Below are 18,809 nucleotides of genomic sequence, written 5' to 3' on the forward strand. Positions count from 1 at the left end.
GTCACTAAATGTTGACTCAAGAGAAACCCCCCTGATGTAGATCTGTTTTCATGCATTGTCAGTCAAATATTTGGTAATTAAAAATGCCAGGATGTCCTTCGGAAAAAAAGAGTAGGGGTGTAACCCCGGCATCCTGGCCAAATTTGCCCATTGGCCCCTGTCCATCATGGCCTCCTAATTATCCCCATATGTACTGATTGGCTTCATCACTCTGTCTCCACTCCACCAATATGCTGGTGTGTAGTGGGCATTCTGGCGCAATATGGCTGCCGTTGCATCATCCAGGTGGATGCTGCACATTGGTGGTGGTTGAGGAGATCTATGTGAAGCGATTTGAGTACCCAGAAAAGCGCTATATAAATGTAACGAATTATTATTATTATTATTATTATTATTATTATATGCACCATGGAAAAAATGACCCTCTCCCTTCGGTAACAGAAGGACAAAGGGGGAAAGTACTGAAGGAAATGTGATTGTTACATACAAAAAACAAATAATTAGTAGACATTTAGAACTGTAACACAATTTCTACTTATATCACATAGTTGCTGACTCCTTGTAAGACCTCATGTAACAGTTATCGTTAATGTTTCTGGTCTTTTTTCCCTCTTGATGTGTACAAAAAAGGAAAAAACTTTTTTTTTTTTTTTTTAGTGGTGTCTATAGTGTCTTACTATTTGATGTGGATGTGTATTGATGTGAATTCATGTGAATGAATGTGAGACCGTAAACGCTGTGGGATGCGAGACAATTTTTGGAAGAATTTCGACAGTAAAGTGAAAAATTTAATTGAACTGAATTCTCACCTCATTGCACGAAGGCCCAGTTTATACGCCAGGTCGGTGTCATGCGGCAGGAGAGCGGTGAACAGGTACTTGGCAAATGTGTGCATGGGAACGCTCTCCCTGTGGATGACCTCCCCCAGACCACTGAAGGGACCACCTGTACATAGAGAGAGAGAGAGAGAGAGAGAGAGAGAGAGAGAGAGAGAGAGAGAGAGAGAGAGAGAGAGAGAGAGAGAGAGAGAGAGAGAGAGAGAGAGAGAGAGAGAGAGAGAGAGAGAGAGAGAGAGAGAGAGAGAGAGAGAGAGAGAGAGAGAGAGAGAGAGAAAATTAGCTGTCCATCTTATCAGATTGCAGGGTTGAGTCAGGCTTGATGGACAGGAGGCTGGTGAGTCAGTGAGGGCATGCACAGCAAGTGAGAGAGAAATCTGAGTCGAGCGTATCGCTGGGACGGCTGGGGAGGGCGATGAGAAGGCAAACAGGCGGCAAGGCCTCATGGGCTTTGACAGAGTCTGTCCTCCCTAGTAGCAGCGCAGATGTCTGCTCTAAGGTTACACCGCATGTCAGTGGGAGGCTCAGATGCAGGGTGGCCTGTTTTGGGGAAGGGAGTTGGGGACACTGCAGAGGCCAGCCTGCAGATCTTTTTACAGGCACAGCACTTCCTCTCTTTCTCTCTCTCTCTCACACACACACACACACACACACACACACACACACACACACACACATATATATATATATATATATATATAAATACACATACATACATACATACATACATACATATACATACATATATATATATATATATACACACATATACACATATATATATATACAAACTAGAGATGGGGAGGAGAAGTAAACAGAGATCCACATGGGGGAAAAAGGTTGTGGGAAAAGCAAGAGAACAGTGAGGGGGAGGAAACAGCTCCACACAGGGAGGATAGTGCCTATGGGGTGATGACAAGAGAGAAAGGTTGAAAAGTGGATGTAATATTGAGAACAAAGAGAGTTTGTACCTTCTAAAAGGAGGATAGCTTGTTTGCGGAGTGTCTGCACCAATACGTCATCCAGCTCCATCTCCTGCAGCTTGGCCACAATCTGCTCCTCATTTCGGCACACCTTGTCCTGGGCATACAGCCCCTCGGGCATCAGCCGCTGCTGCCCCATACCCATCAGCGCCACCTCTAGCGCCAGCGCCAGGTATGACTCTCCTCCGTCAGGACATCCCCAGACTGGTACATGCTGGTACACTGGAGGCTTGGGCTCACCAGAATCTATTAGGAAACAAAGTAGTGTTTGTTAAATGTTAATTGACAGCTTTTTACAAATGTTCTTTTTGATTGACAAAAAAATTAAAATTCATTGTAAAAAATGTTTTATATAATTGATCCTTTTATGTTTTTTAGCAAATATTGCATTGCATAGCTAAAGGTAAGTATATATACACTACCATACAAAAGTTTGGTGTCAGTAAGACTTTTTAAATGTTTTTGAATGAAGTCTCTGCTCACCAAGGCTGTATTTATTTGATCAATAATAGTGAGAACCATAATATTGTGAAATATTATTACAATGTAATATAAAAGTGTCACTTTTTAATCAATATAATGCATCTTTGCTAAATAAAATAATTTCTTTAAAAAAAAATTCTTACTGACCCCAAACTTATATAAAACACCACAAACTAAGGCATCTATATAAATGTCCAATGATGTTTGCATGAAAGCTGAGAAAAAAAACCACCATCTGTTTGGTAAGAATTTAGACCCTCAACACCAGCTCACTTAAATCCCCCTTGCAATTTATACTGTTGGTCAATCCTGTTTGTACAGTAGGCAGCGGGCAGGGATCAATGGGTTCACCATCATCTGGCTACAATGTAAAACAACATCTCTACTGGCATTTCACAATCATAATAAAACCCATACAAAACAACTTAACCAAGCTATGGTGTCCTATCCTGATTTGGTTTTGGGTTTACAGTAAATTGCCAAAGAAGTAAAGCAGAGAGATTAGAGAGAGCATTGTTTTGGCTTTCCACACTGCTGCGGCCGCCGCTGCAGCTGCTGTTGCTGGTCCTGCTAAGCTAAGATCCTGACCTTCGGACATTCTGATTGGTTAAAAGCGAGAGTCCGCCCCCATCCCAGCACATGCCAGATGTTTCCAACTGTGCAACAGAGTCAAACAAAGAGCTATGCTCTCTAACACATACAAACATACAGTGTAATACACAACAGACACAAACACACCCCAACACAACCGCTACAGTGCAGTGGCCAAAAGGGGAGTGCTACAATGGGACAAGCGCACAGATATGAACAAACTCTCCCAAGTCACAGTACCATTTGCCAGTATTATTCAGGGACACAATGCCTCTCTGTGGGTTCCTCATTACAGGAATACAATGGTCGACACTTTCCATTGGCCTGAGCTGGGAGGGATGTATGGAATGCAAATGCTGATTGATTTTATACGTTTTACACCACTGAGTGGATAGAATGACCTTTCTGATACAATAGCACCCCTTAACACTGCACAGAAAAGGAGGGGAATTGTAAAGAGCGAGGAGATGGGGCTCCAGCAGACTGAATGAAGCTCTCAAAGACACAGGCCAGTTGCTGAGCGAGGAACCGAATAATGCCCAAGGCGTCTCAGAAAGTTGTAAAAGGACAGAAGCCCGATGACAGCATATAATTGTGTACCTCCAGTATCCATGGTATTGTCATCCTCCACTCGACACGTCTCCGTGAGGGTGGCGAAAAGGCAGCCAATAGGGTCAAGGGGGTGGCCCACCCAGCCCTCCAGATTGGTGGTGTTGGTCATTCCTCTCTGCAGCAGTTCTGAGGACAGAACCAGAAATATTTACTTGTATTGGGAACATATGAATATGTCAATGCTTAAATTACTATCAAAACAAGCACTTTTCAATTTTAACGGTGCACATGGCTGTTTCTAAAGTTACCCTGAGCAAAGTTAAAAGAAGTTGCAGAAGTTCTGAAATAAACTACTAGTTTTCTTTTGATGTGTCTACAAATACGTTGAAATGGTTATTCTCGAAAAGATAAGGCTTGTGATTAAGCAGTAATAAATACAAATTTGTGAGCACTTGGACTTAGGCCACACATTATGCAAATGAGAACAATGTGTGTTACCTTTCTTCTGATGCTTGTATATGTCTAATTGCCGTTGCTGTTGGAGCCGGAGGGTGTTGATTATTGCAACAGCCAGTCGCAAGGCTTCTCTGGGGTAACCATGGGAACGCAGAGCATCCACCCTGGCGCAGGCTGTAGGCACGTGATCTGGAACAAGTCACATGACATGGTATGAACATGGTGGGGCTCCACTCAGATGGGGCAGTTTCTCAGATTTCAAGTTACATGTTACAGACCAAATCTTAATGGAAACTGCTTATTTTAGTTCCTGGATCATACAGAAGTGAAATCACAGATAACGACAAAGCAGAAAGGGTCTTACTGAGAGCGAAGTTTCCTCTCAGACTCTCCGTTTCTCACCAAGAACGAGAACTATAACGATGACTATTGGTATCCACACCAATGCATGAAAACTGAATTGAAGTCCGCTGCTTTCAATTCTCAAGCTCGGGTGGATTCTGAACTGCTGTCAATGTTTTTATCATTCATCAGCTGGAAAAGTGATTCCAACGATATCGTTCTTTTGTGTAATTATCGTTATAGCTGTAATTCTAATAGAATTAGAGCAATTATTAAAATTTCATAGTTATTGTCCTTGGTGTGAACAGGCCTTTGTTCAAGTGTCTGATTTAGGAAAAACTCGCCCACTAGAGATCTCCGAACTGACTGGCTTCTCAGTACAGAATCAACACGGTCAAACATAGCTTGAAATGGCTGAGAAGTATGTAAATACGTACCCAACCACAGTGGCAGACCCTGGGGGTTGAAGAGCAGGCTCTCTCCCTCTCTCTGGTAGGCTGGGGACATGTAGAAATCACTACTGATGATTCTCTGCAAGTGACTATCCTGCCAGTGCAGGTCACAGGCCTCCATTGCTCTTGTGAACACCGTTCTTCTAGGCCGGGCCAGTGAGTCTACACAGAGTAAAATACGGTTATGTGAGCAACAGACATCGAGATAAGCGGATAATTTCAGGTTTGGATCAACTGAAACTCTAAGTTGGATCAGTTGGATCAACTCTCCACCTACAGCTGGTGTGTGGTGAGCGCACTGGCGCCGTTGTACTGTGGCTGCCGTCGCATCATCCAAGTGGATGCTGCACACTGGTGATGGTTGAGGAGAGATTCCCTGATTTGATTGTAAATCGCTTTGGGTGTACAGTAGTACATATGAAAGCGCTATATAAAATGCCTAGAGAAAAAGAAAAGAAAAAAACCTGAAGGGAAGCTTACCCTGAGCCAGGTTGCTCTGTGGCAGAGCGTTGGTGATGTTGGGCAGCTCGCTGCCGTAATTGCCATCCTCTAGAGGGCAGATGTCCATGTCTCCCCATTTTTTCAGCTGTCTCAGCCAGCCGTTCTTCTCTTCGCTCTTACAGTGCGGGTTCAGCACGATACACACCCACAGCGCACCTGCAAACCCACAGTGCACAGACATCTTTATAACTGAAGTGTAGCTTATAAAAGAGTGAGAAACTAAAAAGGTAAAATGAGCATAAAAGGATAAAGAGAGAAAAAGAGGAGGTTGTATTGAATTTTAGGTTGCCACTTTTCCCATTTTTATGCACCATTTAAAACCAGTTTAGTCTTATGATTAGTTACTTAATGTGAAATGGAAAATCAGCGCATTTAATGGAAGAGGTTCTAGTGCATCAATGTCAAATACTGGTACTGAGGAGCGTATGAAATTTGGCATGTGTAGGGTTGTCTGGTGCGCTCATGTAACTGGAGGGGTTGTGCGATGCCTTTTTGTATCTAGGTAACAGATGGCTGGTCTGCATCTTTTTCCACTGCTGTCATGTACACACAGCTCTTATTGGCCGAATTGCTGTGCTCCGGCCAATCAACACGGCTGTCAACTGAAGCACAGAACTGTCTTGGTCTTGGACATTAATTAGACGCTCATATTGTGCCTGCTCTTGAAAATCAGAATGCACAGTCATCTCAGCAGGTGCGTCTTGTTTACAGCTACAACCGTTTTGGAGGAAGAGGAAGCCAGAGATGCAGCTCTTAAATGAGCCTCTTCAGGATGTGCTCTCATCAACCTCTTTAAATGGCCCGATCAATAGGAGGCAGCTTTAAAACTCATTGATCCTGGCCCTTTCATGACATCCCGATAGAGGCGGGCGGCCAGTCCTGTGTATGCGCCGCAGACTAAGTCAGTCATGCACTGATCCACTTGCCCTGACTGAACTGCTGCAGGTCAGACGTTGCACATGGACAAATGTGCTTAAGGCTAAGGATATTGAACCAAGGAGAAGAGGAGTAAGTATAATGATTAAGATTAAATTCTGTAGAACTACAGAAGAGGGATGAGGATGTATGTTAATGTTGGCCTTTTGTATACTGTGCTATGCTGCTCAGAAAAACGTGATTTAGCTTAGTAGGATTCCTTCCCGAATACGTTGTTGATAAAGGAACCACATCCTACTAAACGGCAATAAGCTAAACCTTGCAATTAACCCTAGCATTAAACATCCTAAAATCAGTGGTTATTTTGACTGGTTGATAAGAATGTTCCTGGACAAGCAAGGATGATGATCGAGAAATGTGCCCAACGGGTTAAGCAGACAAAACTCACCCAGCTCGTCCCAGAGTTGTCGGCACTTGTCGGTCATTCCTGTGCCCTGTTGTCGCCATAGAGATAGACGCGGGTCAGCCATGAACTGCTCTGTGATGAGCGTGAGCATCCGTGCCCCGTTTGAGTCGCGCATCCTCAGCATTTCCCTCACCTGCACAACACACAAAAATCTTGGTTTAAGTGCCTCATGCATCAAGTATAGGACTAATACACACCTGTGTCTGACACAAATCAGCATCATATTTTGAAGAACAAAGCAAGTAATTTGTACATAAAGCATATTTTATATAAACAGAAAAAATGTTTTAGCTGAAAGGACTATGAGATCAGAACGCTTGTGTTTGAGCACTATATTCAGCATCAATATCAAAAGTTGAAGTGCAGTTCTTCAAATAGCAGACAGGTAAAGCAATGAACTGCACTGGCTATTGAAAATAAGAGGCAGCTTGACATTTAATTAAAATACATTGATTTAAATGGGCCTCCTAGGATTGCATGGGCCCATAATTCACCATAATAGCACCTTTTGCACTGAGCATTTCTCGATCTCTCTCTCTCTCTCTCACGCACACACACACACACACAGAGCGTCTCACCTTGGCAAACATGGAGTTGAGCTGCTTGCCTGAGCCATAGTATCCTCCCTGAGAGAGGAACTGCTTGACCTGTTCCCTCACTTGCTCCTCATCCAGGTGCCAGCAGTTCTCGTCATCAATACTGGCCCCTGCTGTAGGATCTGGGGCCCCTGGGAGAGAAATACATCCAGTAAACTTTGGATATTTTCAGCAATAACATATCTCATTTATTGGTAGATGAGCAGAGTGGAAGCTTGGGTTACAAGCTTATGCAATTCAACAGTAGACAGAAAAATGTTCTTTGTACGCATTAACACATCGAAAAACAGCACTTCCTGAGCCTGTTTACTCTAAACCAAAACTGAAATCGATAATATCACTTGCTTTTGGTGGAATATCCATGTTTCTTTTTTTACCATTACAACATTACAAACTGATAATAACACTGAGTTGAGGTCAAATCATAGCTATCTAGGTTTGATTCTTAAAAGATTGCTTCCCATTGCCACTGTGAAAAAAGAAAAAGAAAAGAAAAATGCATTAGAGGCAATCACTTTATCTGAGGAAGGTCTTACTGTATTTCCAATATGTCGATGCACTTTAGGTTTACGACACACCACACCCACCGTCCATTCCAGAACAAAACATTTCAGCACATTCAGCCCTATCGAATTCCACTTAAAGACACCATGAAGCTGCTTCATATACAGACTGCACAGAGTGTTGATCTGCCTATTGGCCCCCTTGGGATGCCCATGTGGGTATTAAACATATATGTAAATGCTATATATGGAAGTGGAACGGTTGATTCTACATCATTTGCACATTTCCATGTCCTTGGCATGCTTTATATGATAAGAAGATCCATCTTGATTTAGAGATTAGCTCTTAAAAGGCTTGGGTGGACTTAGGGGAGCAATAATAACTTACATACAGTAGATTACCATCAGTGTGTGACATAAGCATTGGTGTTATATACTATGAGCGTATCTAAATGTAGGCTACAGGCTGTACTGTATTGAGCCAGCTGTACTGCATGTAAAGTGCTTTGAAATAAGAGAGCTTGTTTTAATGCTTCAGATTGTGGTAGACTGTAACCATGTTCAGCATAATAGTAAATTATTAGTGTACTTAATGACTTTATAAGGGCTGCAATGGGCTAGTGAGGTGCAAACTGATATAAACAGAAGGTCCTCTGTGTCCTTGTATAAGCAGGACTCCAGCGTAGGTGTCCTTTTGCACTTTTGATCCAACATCTTGGCAGGTTAACACATTCTGCACATTCCGGATTCAACGCGTAGCTGCTGATTAAACATTGATATGGGGCTTCTGCCTGACCCCTTGATTCCTATTCAAAACAAGAGGGCAGGAGGATGGACTTCCTGGTTTCAGAGGTTCCTTGGACAAACGATCACGAAGAGATCATGGCTAAATCAGTTGATCTCGATAATTTTCACGATAAAATGTCAAATCTTTATTTCTTTCCAGTTTAAAGGCAGATTTTTGCTCCCGAGTGAAAGTTGTGGAAACCAGGCAGTTAATTATGGTTTTAAATTACTCTTTATTGTCATAACATGACAAAAACTTGCCAAACAGGTCCAAGTAAAAGTAAAATCTTTTTTCAGTCTCTTTTCCCCTAACAAAAGAAATTTTTATTTCTCTGATTTTCTTCACTTTGATAACTCGTATCTTCGGCACATTTGTTGTGCAGTGCAGGCTGCAATATTAATAATATTGTGCGTTTTTGTCTCTTAGAAATGCACATTTGACAGTAGCAGTAGCTTTCATTTGGGATGTTTGAGTCACATGCATATAGCACCTAGCTACCAAGGCAAAATGTAACTATATGGCTTCTATGGTAGCCTAAACAATTTTTTTTATTATAATTACAAATTATATAGCTTAACAAAAAATACTACAATTATATGCCATCACTCCTCTAATACATGCCTACATTAATAATATAATAAAATGCAATATGAATACACAACATTTCTGACACAATACTGCAGTTTAGGGGCGGTCTGGCCATCTAAAGCACCGTGATGTTTCCCGGTGGGCCGCTGTACAATGTGGGTCGGCCAGTTAGTGTTAATACAGTAAATCCATGGTAAATGATGGTGATTTGTAGATTGAAACGCTTTCAAATTGGATTGTTCATGGCACAATGTTTCTTATATTTGTCAGTGCTGTTGAGAATGTCAGCGTGATTTCATCTGGTTAAAACTAGCTTAAATCACATTCGTGTTCTTTGCTGAATTCAAGTGCTTCCCACTGGATCTCACAGCACTGTTTTGTGGTCACGCGATCAGCAAGTAAACGCCTCTGCTCTAATAAGCTTGCGCTGCTGTTTGAGTCTAGTGGATAAATGGTCCGTGTGGCGCGGTTTAAAAGAGTAGAGCAGTTTCATTCTGATTTTGGCCCATAAACATTTATAGAACCATTTTATAACTGTATCAAGGAAAATTATATCACAACAATTATTGTTATCGTTTTATCGCCCAGCCCTAGGTGTAAGCATGTATTTTTTCTTTAAATTCTACGGAACATTTGGCTGTGGAAAAGGATTTTTGGTCATGTGACCATAAAGATTTGTGCTGCTCACCATGTACTTGGTTGATCTCAGAGTTGGAGGACAGGATTTCATCTGCCAGTTTTTGGGCGGTGGGCAGCACTTCCGTGTGGTGGGCCGTGATAAGGTACTGCACCAGCTTTTGCAGCTGGTCTCTGTTCATCTGGAAGAGTGTCTCTGAGATGGGCAGCCGTAGTTTGACTTGCTCGGGTTTGCGGATGCGGTATAAAGACAGTGCCACCACATGCGCACAATAGAAAATGTCACGGTTGCCACAGCCGCATGTCACCGATGTGATCTTACAGCGGTCGAAGCTGATGGCCACCTTGTGTGTCGTCTCTGGCTCGGATTGCGTGGCTGGCTCTGTGACTGTGCCACTGAGGTGAAAACCTGGATAGAAACAGGCAGAGAGAAAAAAAGTTAACAATGACATTTGAAGCAATTCGAATAGCAGTGACTTTATCTTTCATTAGTTCTAAACAAAATTATCAAGCTAACTGTATGAACGTAAATGGATCTGGAGGCTGTAAGTCAAGATTGGTAACCAGCAATGCCTAAAGGCAAATTAGGCTGCTACCAAATACGCATCTGATTGTTTGACTGTACTAGAAACTAGTTTGGTAACTAGTGGTTACCAAACCACAAGATATGTGAGATGTTTTCCAATTGCGGAGTGCAACCTATCTCCAAATCCGAGAGGATCATGCTACAGTATAACCCTAATAGGAAAATTGCTGCAAAAATGTCTAACATTAAATCCAAAACATTTTACTCAAAATCTTCAGAATACCTGAAGATACTGGTCAGTCGAAAACATGTTTGGAGACATCAGAAGATTAAAGTAAATATCAAACATGGAAAGATGTTGCTTTATTTCCAGTTTATGCAACATCCTAGAGAAACAACCCAACAAAGCTTCACTGAAGACCTAAAACATAAATGTAGAAAGACTGTATGCATGTCTTCGTGGCCAATAGGAGGGCTTGTTCTTCACTTTGACTGCTAAATTATAAATGATGAAAGCCAAGGGAAGGGGGTTGGGGGACTAGAATTACTGTATCACTCTAAACCTTTGCAAGGATCTGTTCATCATAATCCATAGGAACTACATGAATTCACAGAGATCCTTTGAATCTAAAATCATTATATAAGCTTACAAGTGACAGAATCAGGATCCCATGTATCCTTGCAGAGACAACAGCTGAAATGATTCAAGGAACGGGCTGTCGAAAGAAACAGGCAGAGCAAGTCATATTCGTTACCACCCCATATGCCCAGAAATGTGTCCAGCTGACAAATAAAGCCTCCGTGACCAGAACAAACTGTACCAGAGCTAGAAGGTGTCTCTACATGTGCCCACATATACAAACATATACAGTGAGACAGACAAACACACACATCACAATTAATTCTAGGGTTCGGCTGGTGTGACAGGGGTGCCTAATAAGCATGAGCAAAGCCGGCTGTTCCCTTGCCAAATCCCACAAAAGGCTTTTTCAGATGAGTTCTTCTGAGAAGTTGGCCCCCTCCTCAGCCCCGAGATTTTGGAGAAAAGAAATCCGACGTCCAATTTACTGCCAAACCCTTTCAGGCACAGCCAACACAACAGAGCCATCTGATTAAGGGGAGTTTATGGTGATGTCTGTTTTCATTTTGATAAAAGACAGAAAAGGAGAGGGAGTGCCCCTATGTGTTGCAAATTACTTTTGGCACAATGCAAGTTCAAAGTAAATTTGGTTAGAGAAACAATGATCCACTGGAGAGTGTAAGATAGGAGTGCATTTATAGGGTTCATTTTTCTTTTAAGAACTACAGCAAGACTGATCAAACTGTGCGTTTTTGCCATGCAGCAACTGACACTTCTTTATAGTGTGGGCGCAGCACTACGGTATTGACTGTGAGTGTACTATAAGACAGATATTGTTTACAAAACTTAAAGTATGAAGGGGTTTTACATGTTTGTTTGTTTGTTTATTTAAAAAAAAAATAATAATCAAATGTGTTAGGCTCAATACACGTTTGCAAGGCAAACAATGGATCATCTTGCCTACCACAAAGTATGCAAAGACTGAATTGTTTTACATTTAAAAAATTCCCCGGGCAATCAGGGCGCCTTCATGCGAACCTTTGCATTATCAGATCATGCATTATCTTGGACTGCAAAAATCTACAGTTGAGACTAAACAGCTTTAGTCACATGAAGGACATATCCCACCCACTATCAAAAGCAGTGACCCTCCTTACAATGAGGTTTAGGGGTAATGGTGGCTTATTAAGTACATTTCCTAACACACTGCAATGTAAAACTAAAGTTTAGGGGTTTGTTCAACATTAACAATAATAATAATAATAATAATAATAATAATAATAATGAGATAGCCTTTGTAAACCCGACTTTTACAAACTGTGCTCACAGACAGTGTATTTCTGAGCGATGCATGTAAGGATTGGCTGTGACGGGCATCTATGCATAGATCTATCTATGGCACCATCGGTGGGGTTATGGAGGAGCAGATGAGCCTATAGGCTCATGTGACGGGTTGCATTGGAGAGAGCACGCATCTGCTACTGATGGACATGAAGAGCCCTCCTTGTCTTTTTATTCTCGCTCTCATATCACTGGCTCTCCCCCCACCCTCTCCACCAGGCCTTTTGTTGCTCAGCACTGAATGCTGCTCCACCAACCCCTCCACAACTGCTCTTTTCTGGCTAACCTCCATCATGGCGCGAGCATAGATCCCTCTCCCCTACCCCCATCTTTAGAGGCTTTTCGATCATTTGCTACCTGAGAGGATGGGGATAGACAGAGAAAGAAAGATGAACTCTGCTGGGAAATGGAGAGGGTGGATGTCATAAGCAGATGGAGTGTTGGTATCAGTCAAAATGAGCCATGCAACATCATCTAGAAGAAATAATGACACTGCTGAACATTGTTAATATCAGTCATTCAGACCACACAAAGAACCTCGAGTGTGTCTGTTGTGTCCGCACAAGGCACTGCAGATGATTTCATCATTTTTCAGAGGTCTTCTAAACTGTACATAAGGTTTAAGGTCAAGTTACATCAAGAACGATAACTATTAACAATATCTACATTAGCGTCCACACCAACGCACAACGCACTGGTTATTATAAGTGTGTGCAGCAGTTATATCATCTGCTGCTTTAAATGCTCAAACTCTTTAAAGTCGAGTGGATTCTGTTTGGCTGTCAATGTTTTTAGCATTCATCAGCTGGAAAAAGTCATTCTGAAAGTGATTTCAACGTTAATGCTCCGCTGTCGTAAAAGCTGTCGTAAAAGAACTTCACTAATCTGAAAAACCAAATCAAAAACCTTATAGTTACTGTTAATATATTTATTAGGGCTGTATCTAATGATTGTCTTGATAATCAACTAATCGATAACACAACCATAACACAATTGACAACTACACCATAACACAATTGACAATGTGTTATTGAATAAACGAGGCGTGAGCTCATCCATCAGATATTTTAAAATACTTAAAATGCTATATGCTTTGTAACCGAGAGCAGAAAGTACAGTTGAGCTGCACACCTCGCAGCTCTCACCCACTGCAGCTCATGATGCAGTTCACGATATGTGGTCATGATTATACAGTTCAGTGTGGTTCTCACATTATATGACATGGCAGACAACTAGTTGTCCACTGTGGTTCCGTTCATTCAGCGTGGGCTTGTCGAGAATGTGGTTGTGAAGAATGCTTGAGAATGCTTGTAAAAAACAAACGTTGTATGAACAACTATTAAGTGGCGCTGCCATTCTAGCCATTAGCATCTGCTCTAGAGATTTGTTTTGTGTGAAGCATGACAGGGAATTAGGGATGAACAAACTGTGATGTGTCTATGTATTTTCGTAATCGACTACGTCGATGCATCGTTCCAGGCCTATTATTTATCCTTGGGGCCAGATTTACTTAACAGGGCAAATTAGTGCAAGAGCACAATTCTAAAGAGGAAAGTTCTGCGCATGATCTGATGAACACAGATGCAGAACACAGAGGCAGCCAGATCATTTCCATAATGACCAACGCAATCTACCAAGAGCAGCCCAAGTGTCTGGTTTAAGATAACTGCGCAAACACCAATAAATTAACCAATGCAAACCTTAGTAAATCACCTTGCATGATTCATTTAAATACTCTACTCCCAATAATTTTGCATCTGAAAGGGAAATTCCAACAAATTTATATGTAATAAGGTCAGCCACAAAAATAACCCAATCCACGCATTTTCAGGTGTAATTTTTTCACTGCGTGTCTTTAGTAAATTCTGACAGTAGTTTTTTTAATGCAAAAAGAGGGTTTGCTCTGATGCAAGCAGTTAGTAAATCTGACCCTTGGAGTAAAAAGAACTTTAGGCCAGGAAAGATAGAAAATGCATTCAGTCTATGTTTTTAAGCCAGATCAGGACCAAAGGCCCTTTTAAATAGCAAAAACAGAATTGCATAAAACACAGTAAGAAACAATAACCAAACACTTACTAAATACTAATGTGTACTTTAAACTGGCAGCAAAGGAAACCGAGTGACATAAGCACATGCCAAAGTAGAAGAAACTAGAACATCAAACCAAACTCCAACGGCAGCAAAGTGCTAAAAACAGATGTGCTTCCTTTCCTCACACATGAGATGCAAACAAAACTCAACAAAAGTAACTTCAAATGGATGTTACACATTGAGATACTAAAACATGGAGTTTGGGTGAATTACATGAGTATCACATCACAGGGGAAGGAATGTGGGCTTTCGTGTCACCGTCCCAAATGACATGAGACTGTTTCTCTCAGGAAACGTACGCCTCTTGGGCCGACTCTAATCTTGGTGCCAAGCTTCACGCTAACATTGCGACACAACAGAATCATCCGGCCACGTTACGATTCACTGTGTATGTGTAACAGTCATAATTAATCCGCTGCCGATGCCCACTAATGCACGCTCATCCAGCCTGGGCTTTCTGAGTCATTTTAGCCACTGAGCTCTCAGCCACTGGCCATCTGTTGGGGAGGGATGCATATAGGGGGAGCTCACGCCGCTGCGATGGTCACTGATCAGGGAACAGGAGAGGAGTCACCCTCTTTCATTCATTTACTCGCAGCCTCACTCTATCCACGCCATCTGCCACCCCCTCAGACACGCCCACTCGAGAAACCTTTCAGCCAATCGTGACAGCATCCCCACACACTCTTAAACCATTAACCTCTAATCAGCCATGGAGGCCAAACGGGGTCCTCTACGGCAGGCACTGGGCCAACGCCGCATGCACAAGAGCCTCCACCCCTCCTGCCCTTCCCCTCCCCTCCTTTCCATCTTCCATCTGTCCCAGCAGCAATATGGTTAACACCGCATCAGCATCCCAGCTCCCCCACTCATATATCTCGACACAACAGACATGCATATGCACAGGCACACACATTTAGATTGTGCACAGGGGTTCCTATGTGCTCTGATAAAGGCTTGATTGATTCATTTGTGATGTCCCTCAAACAGCAGCCCCCCTGAGTCATTTGTCATGATCACACATAATTGATTTCTGATCCACCGAATTGTGAACCTCAAGAAAGAGCTGCACGGAGCTCAATCAGCATTCCTTTCAGTGGGCTAGCGGCAAGCAGCAGGTTTGACGCCCATGGAAATCGCAGATAAGACGCGGAGAGGAGTATGCGGTCACCATTAGCCTGAGCCTTGCGCATTGTGCGTGAAGTGAAGGGGGAAATTAAAGCCGGGCTAATCATACAGGGCCGGATAGTTCAAAACCAACAATTTAGCATCTGATGCAAACTAACCCTGGCTGAAGAGCCTTTATTCTCAGATAATTCACCCAGTGAAGGCTGAAAACAAGCCGGAGAGGAGGATGAATTTGAAGGCGTACAGGGCGAAAAGGAGGAGATGAATCGCACTTTTGGACAGGCCGTAAGTGCAACCAGATGTCCTGCTTGAGATAAAAGCAGATGCACTTGAAGTGAAACCGTGCGGTGTGGAAATAGAGGCGGGGATATCCTTTCATTGTTATTTCTGTTCAAGGTTTTCTTCTATTGCATCTAAAAAGCTAGCTGAATATGCATATGTTTCCATTCGCCTGCTCAATAGGGAAAGCATGCTTCTCCAAAGCAGTGTGCGGTACACAGTGCGTACTAGATTGTAATTCTTGAGCTGTTCTTGTCTTTGTGCAGATGATAAAGAAACCAAACATGCCTTGTAAACACGTGACACAAAAGAACAAATCTCAAAAACGCGTTCCATTTTCATTTGCTAGAAGGATTGAAAAAAAATTATCAAACAATGCTTGTCTCATGCAAAATAAGCCATATTATTAAACTACAGTCAGTATCAAGCCATCCAGACACTGTGCCTGAATAGAAATCTGAGTTTTGGTATTGTTTTGTGAGCAGTCTGCATGCATAAGACAATCTGACAGCTAGGAAAGGTCACCGGCCTGCACATTCCCTGATCACTGATGGATTGTTTGTGAACAGCCAACCACCATCAGCCCTTGCGCATCAGCATATGCCCTCTAAGATTTTTTTCTGCCACTTTCGCCATTTCCCTATTTCCCTAAATGCGACTTGGTTGTGTTTAATATGCGAACATGTACAAACCATCTGCTGGCCTGCAATTGACAAGCAGCAGTCTGCAGGACACAATGGCTCCTTTGAGCTCTGCTCACACTAGAAGCATAGCCTGCACTGATAGATAATGCTTTAAGAAGCTTATATTTCATGACTCATCCATTCACAAAAAAAAAAAAAATCCCCAATCAATATGAGAAAAGGAAAGAGAACCGATTGACTGCTTTGCGCATAACTCGTGTGGGCCTCACAGCGTCAAGTCTCTTTTCTGTTCTCCCACAGCATTCCAACTTTAACCGTTTCCTATGAGGAGGTATGACTTCAGTTTGCCCTGCAGCTGTAAAACCAGTATCAGATAAAAGATGGAAAAATAAAAAACTTCTGAGGACCAATAAGCTCACATCTGTTGTGTGCTTTGTGTTTTCATCTACAAGGTAAGAAAATGTCAATATGTACTCTGGGCTTGTCCCAGCAGTAATACATCGCCTGCATTTCCTTCCTTCCCTGCTGCCTTCTAAACTAAAATATTCTTCCTTCCCTCCCTCTCTCTCTCTCTAACCAGGGATGCACTGAAATTTCAGAGACAGTGTGACTGAAAAAAAGTGAACAAACTTTTAACATGCAATAACAGGGGGAAAAAGATGAAAAAAAACTCGGTTTAGCGTATTAATAAAGAACGTTTTCTCATCTTGCACAGACACTGTGGGGCCTTGTAGTGCAACATCTCATTCTAATATATGAGATGATTGCCTCTCATTTGAGAAGACTAATACTAAATAACCTGTAAAATTTCCTGAAAAGATTGTGTAGGCCTATTATTAAGAAATACAGTGAGTGTATTAGATAAAAACTAATTGTCTTCTCCCTGAATGAAGAACAAGTGTAATCACTTCAAACTTTCAATATAAAACTAACCTTTTTTTTTTCTTTTTTCTTTTTTGTTAAAGCAAGCATTTATGGTTTCAGTTTTCAGCCCCAACTTTTGGTTTCAGCCGAGAAATTTATTTCAATTCATTGCTAATAAAGATGCCTTAATTGTGCTAAAAAGCTGAACCATATTATGTTTGTGTTTCCCATTAAATAGTGCTAAAACAAAATATCCAATCAACCCCTCCTTACGTTTTCCTGCAGAAAATGCTCATCAAACCAAGCTAAGCATATGGACAAGGACAAAAAAACAAGAGAGGGGGAGTGCAAACACAAAGGAATCGTTCCCAACAAGCCCTTCCAGCTTAGCTATTGCATGCATTACGGTGATGAGACCCTGAAGGTGTGCACAGCTAAGGAATCAGCTGAGGCAGCAATGGCGGCATCTCTAATTACAAAAGCTCCTCCTCCAACTATCACCCCTCCTCAAACTCCCCATTGTCTGCGGCCTCCCTCTCTCCGTCTTTCTCGGGAGTGCCTTTTGAGCTGGCATGCACCCGTTAGGCCTGCGCTGTGTTCCCCTCAGCACTCTTAATCTGGCCCTGACCTGCTTTATTCCCCCTGCACCGGCTGCCCACTGGGCCTCAGATTCACAAGCCCCCTTTGTTGTTGACGGGTCTGTCTAGGCCTCAGGCTGGGGCCTGGCCTGCCATTGTTGCCCACAAAAAGCCAGCAGCGTTTAGCAGGCGTCAGCTTGGAAGCAGGGTCCTGTGCGACCACTGCTGCTAGGAGATCAGTGGCCCAGACGGACAGGAGAGGAGGAGGACAGGAGAGAACAGATAGGAGATAGAGGAATGTAGAGTAGGAACACAAGCACAAACTCAAGCTGCCAGTACAAACTCAAGCACCCAAGAGGCCTGAAGTGCTTGGTCTTCTCTCAAAGCGAGACAATGTCCTATTGTAAGCGTAGAATGGTTGTCCCTCGTGTATTGTGATGATACTTTTCCCAGTTTGGGGACAAATGACCAACATTAGGTAAAAAGAATGAATCTCAGATGAGAAAAAAAGTATTATTATTATTAATAATAATAATATTAATAAACTAAAACAACAACATGATACATTTAAATCTTAATGTTTGATACACATTTAAATAAATTTTCATTAAATTATTGTATTTAATACAGCCCATTGAGCAAGACAGAGCTGCTACTACAGCATTAAGTTCAATATAGTGACTGATCAAATCACATTAAACTGATTTGTTCAGTTCAGGTGCACAATTATACAGAAACATTACAAATAAAAAGACAGCAAGACAAGGACTGCTGATTGGAGCACTGTTTAAATGCCTCCTTAAATCCCTCTTATTTAGGAGAAAATATCAGCTCAAATAAGTAAAACAGCTTATTTCAGACTGGGCTGTTTAAAGGATTTCATTGACATTCACATGTGCTCGCATACAGTATAATAGGAAATGCTCTGTAAACAATACAACACAATGCACTTTAGCTGGGCTCTACGTTCAAATAAAAGGCCTATTGCCAGATACCCATTCATTAAAACAGACCTGAAGCTCTCAAAAGAGCAGCTCACCAATGACACCCTCTCTACAGCAAGCCAGGAGAGGCACAAATGGTCAGAATATGGTTAAATACATGGTATATTATCAATGTAGACAAACAAA

General features: G+C 42.0%; 1 protein-coding gene across 1 annotated transcript in view; it reads right to left on the minus strand.

The window, feature by feature from the left end:
* Window positions 1–18,809, minus strand: part of zswim5 (zinc finger, SWIM-type containing 5) — a 44,812-nt gene that overhangs the window by 5,968 nt on the left and 20,035 nt on the right. Inside the window, exons 2-10 of the mRNA XM_084411110.1 lie at window positions 9,701–10,057; window positions 7,117–7,265; window positions 6,521–6,671; window positions 5,176–5,352; window positions 4,681–4,857; window positions 3,944–4,090; window positions 3,494–3,631; window positions 1,808–2,065; window positions 810–945 (exon numbers count right to left, since the gene is read on the minus strand). Coding sequence (XP_084267236.1) covers window positions 810–945; window positions 1,808–2,065; window positions 3,494–3,631; window positions 3,944–4,090; window positions 4,681–4,857; window positions 5,176–5,352; window positions 6,521–6,671; window positions 7,117–7,265; window positions 9,701–10,057 — 1,690 coding nt within the window. The remainder of the gene's footprint in view (window positions 1–809; window positions 946–1,807; window positions 2,066–3,493; window positions 3,632–3,943; window positions 4,091–4,680; window positions 4,858–5,175; window positions 5,353–6,520; window positions 6,672–7,116; window positions 7,266–9,700; window positions 10,058–18,809) is intronic.

Source organism: Rutilus rutilus (assembly GCF_951802725.1).
Source record: "Rutilus rutilus genome assembly, chromosome: 6".
Classification (NCBI taxonomy): Eukaryota; Metazoa; Chordata; class Actinopteri; order Cypriniformes; family Leuciscidae; genus Rutilus; species Rutilus rutilus.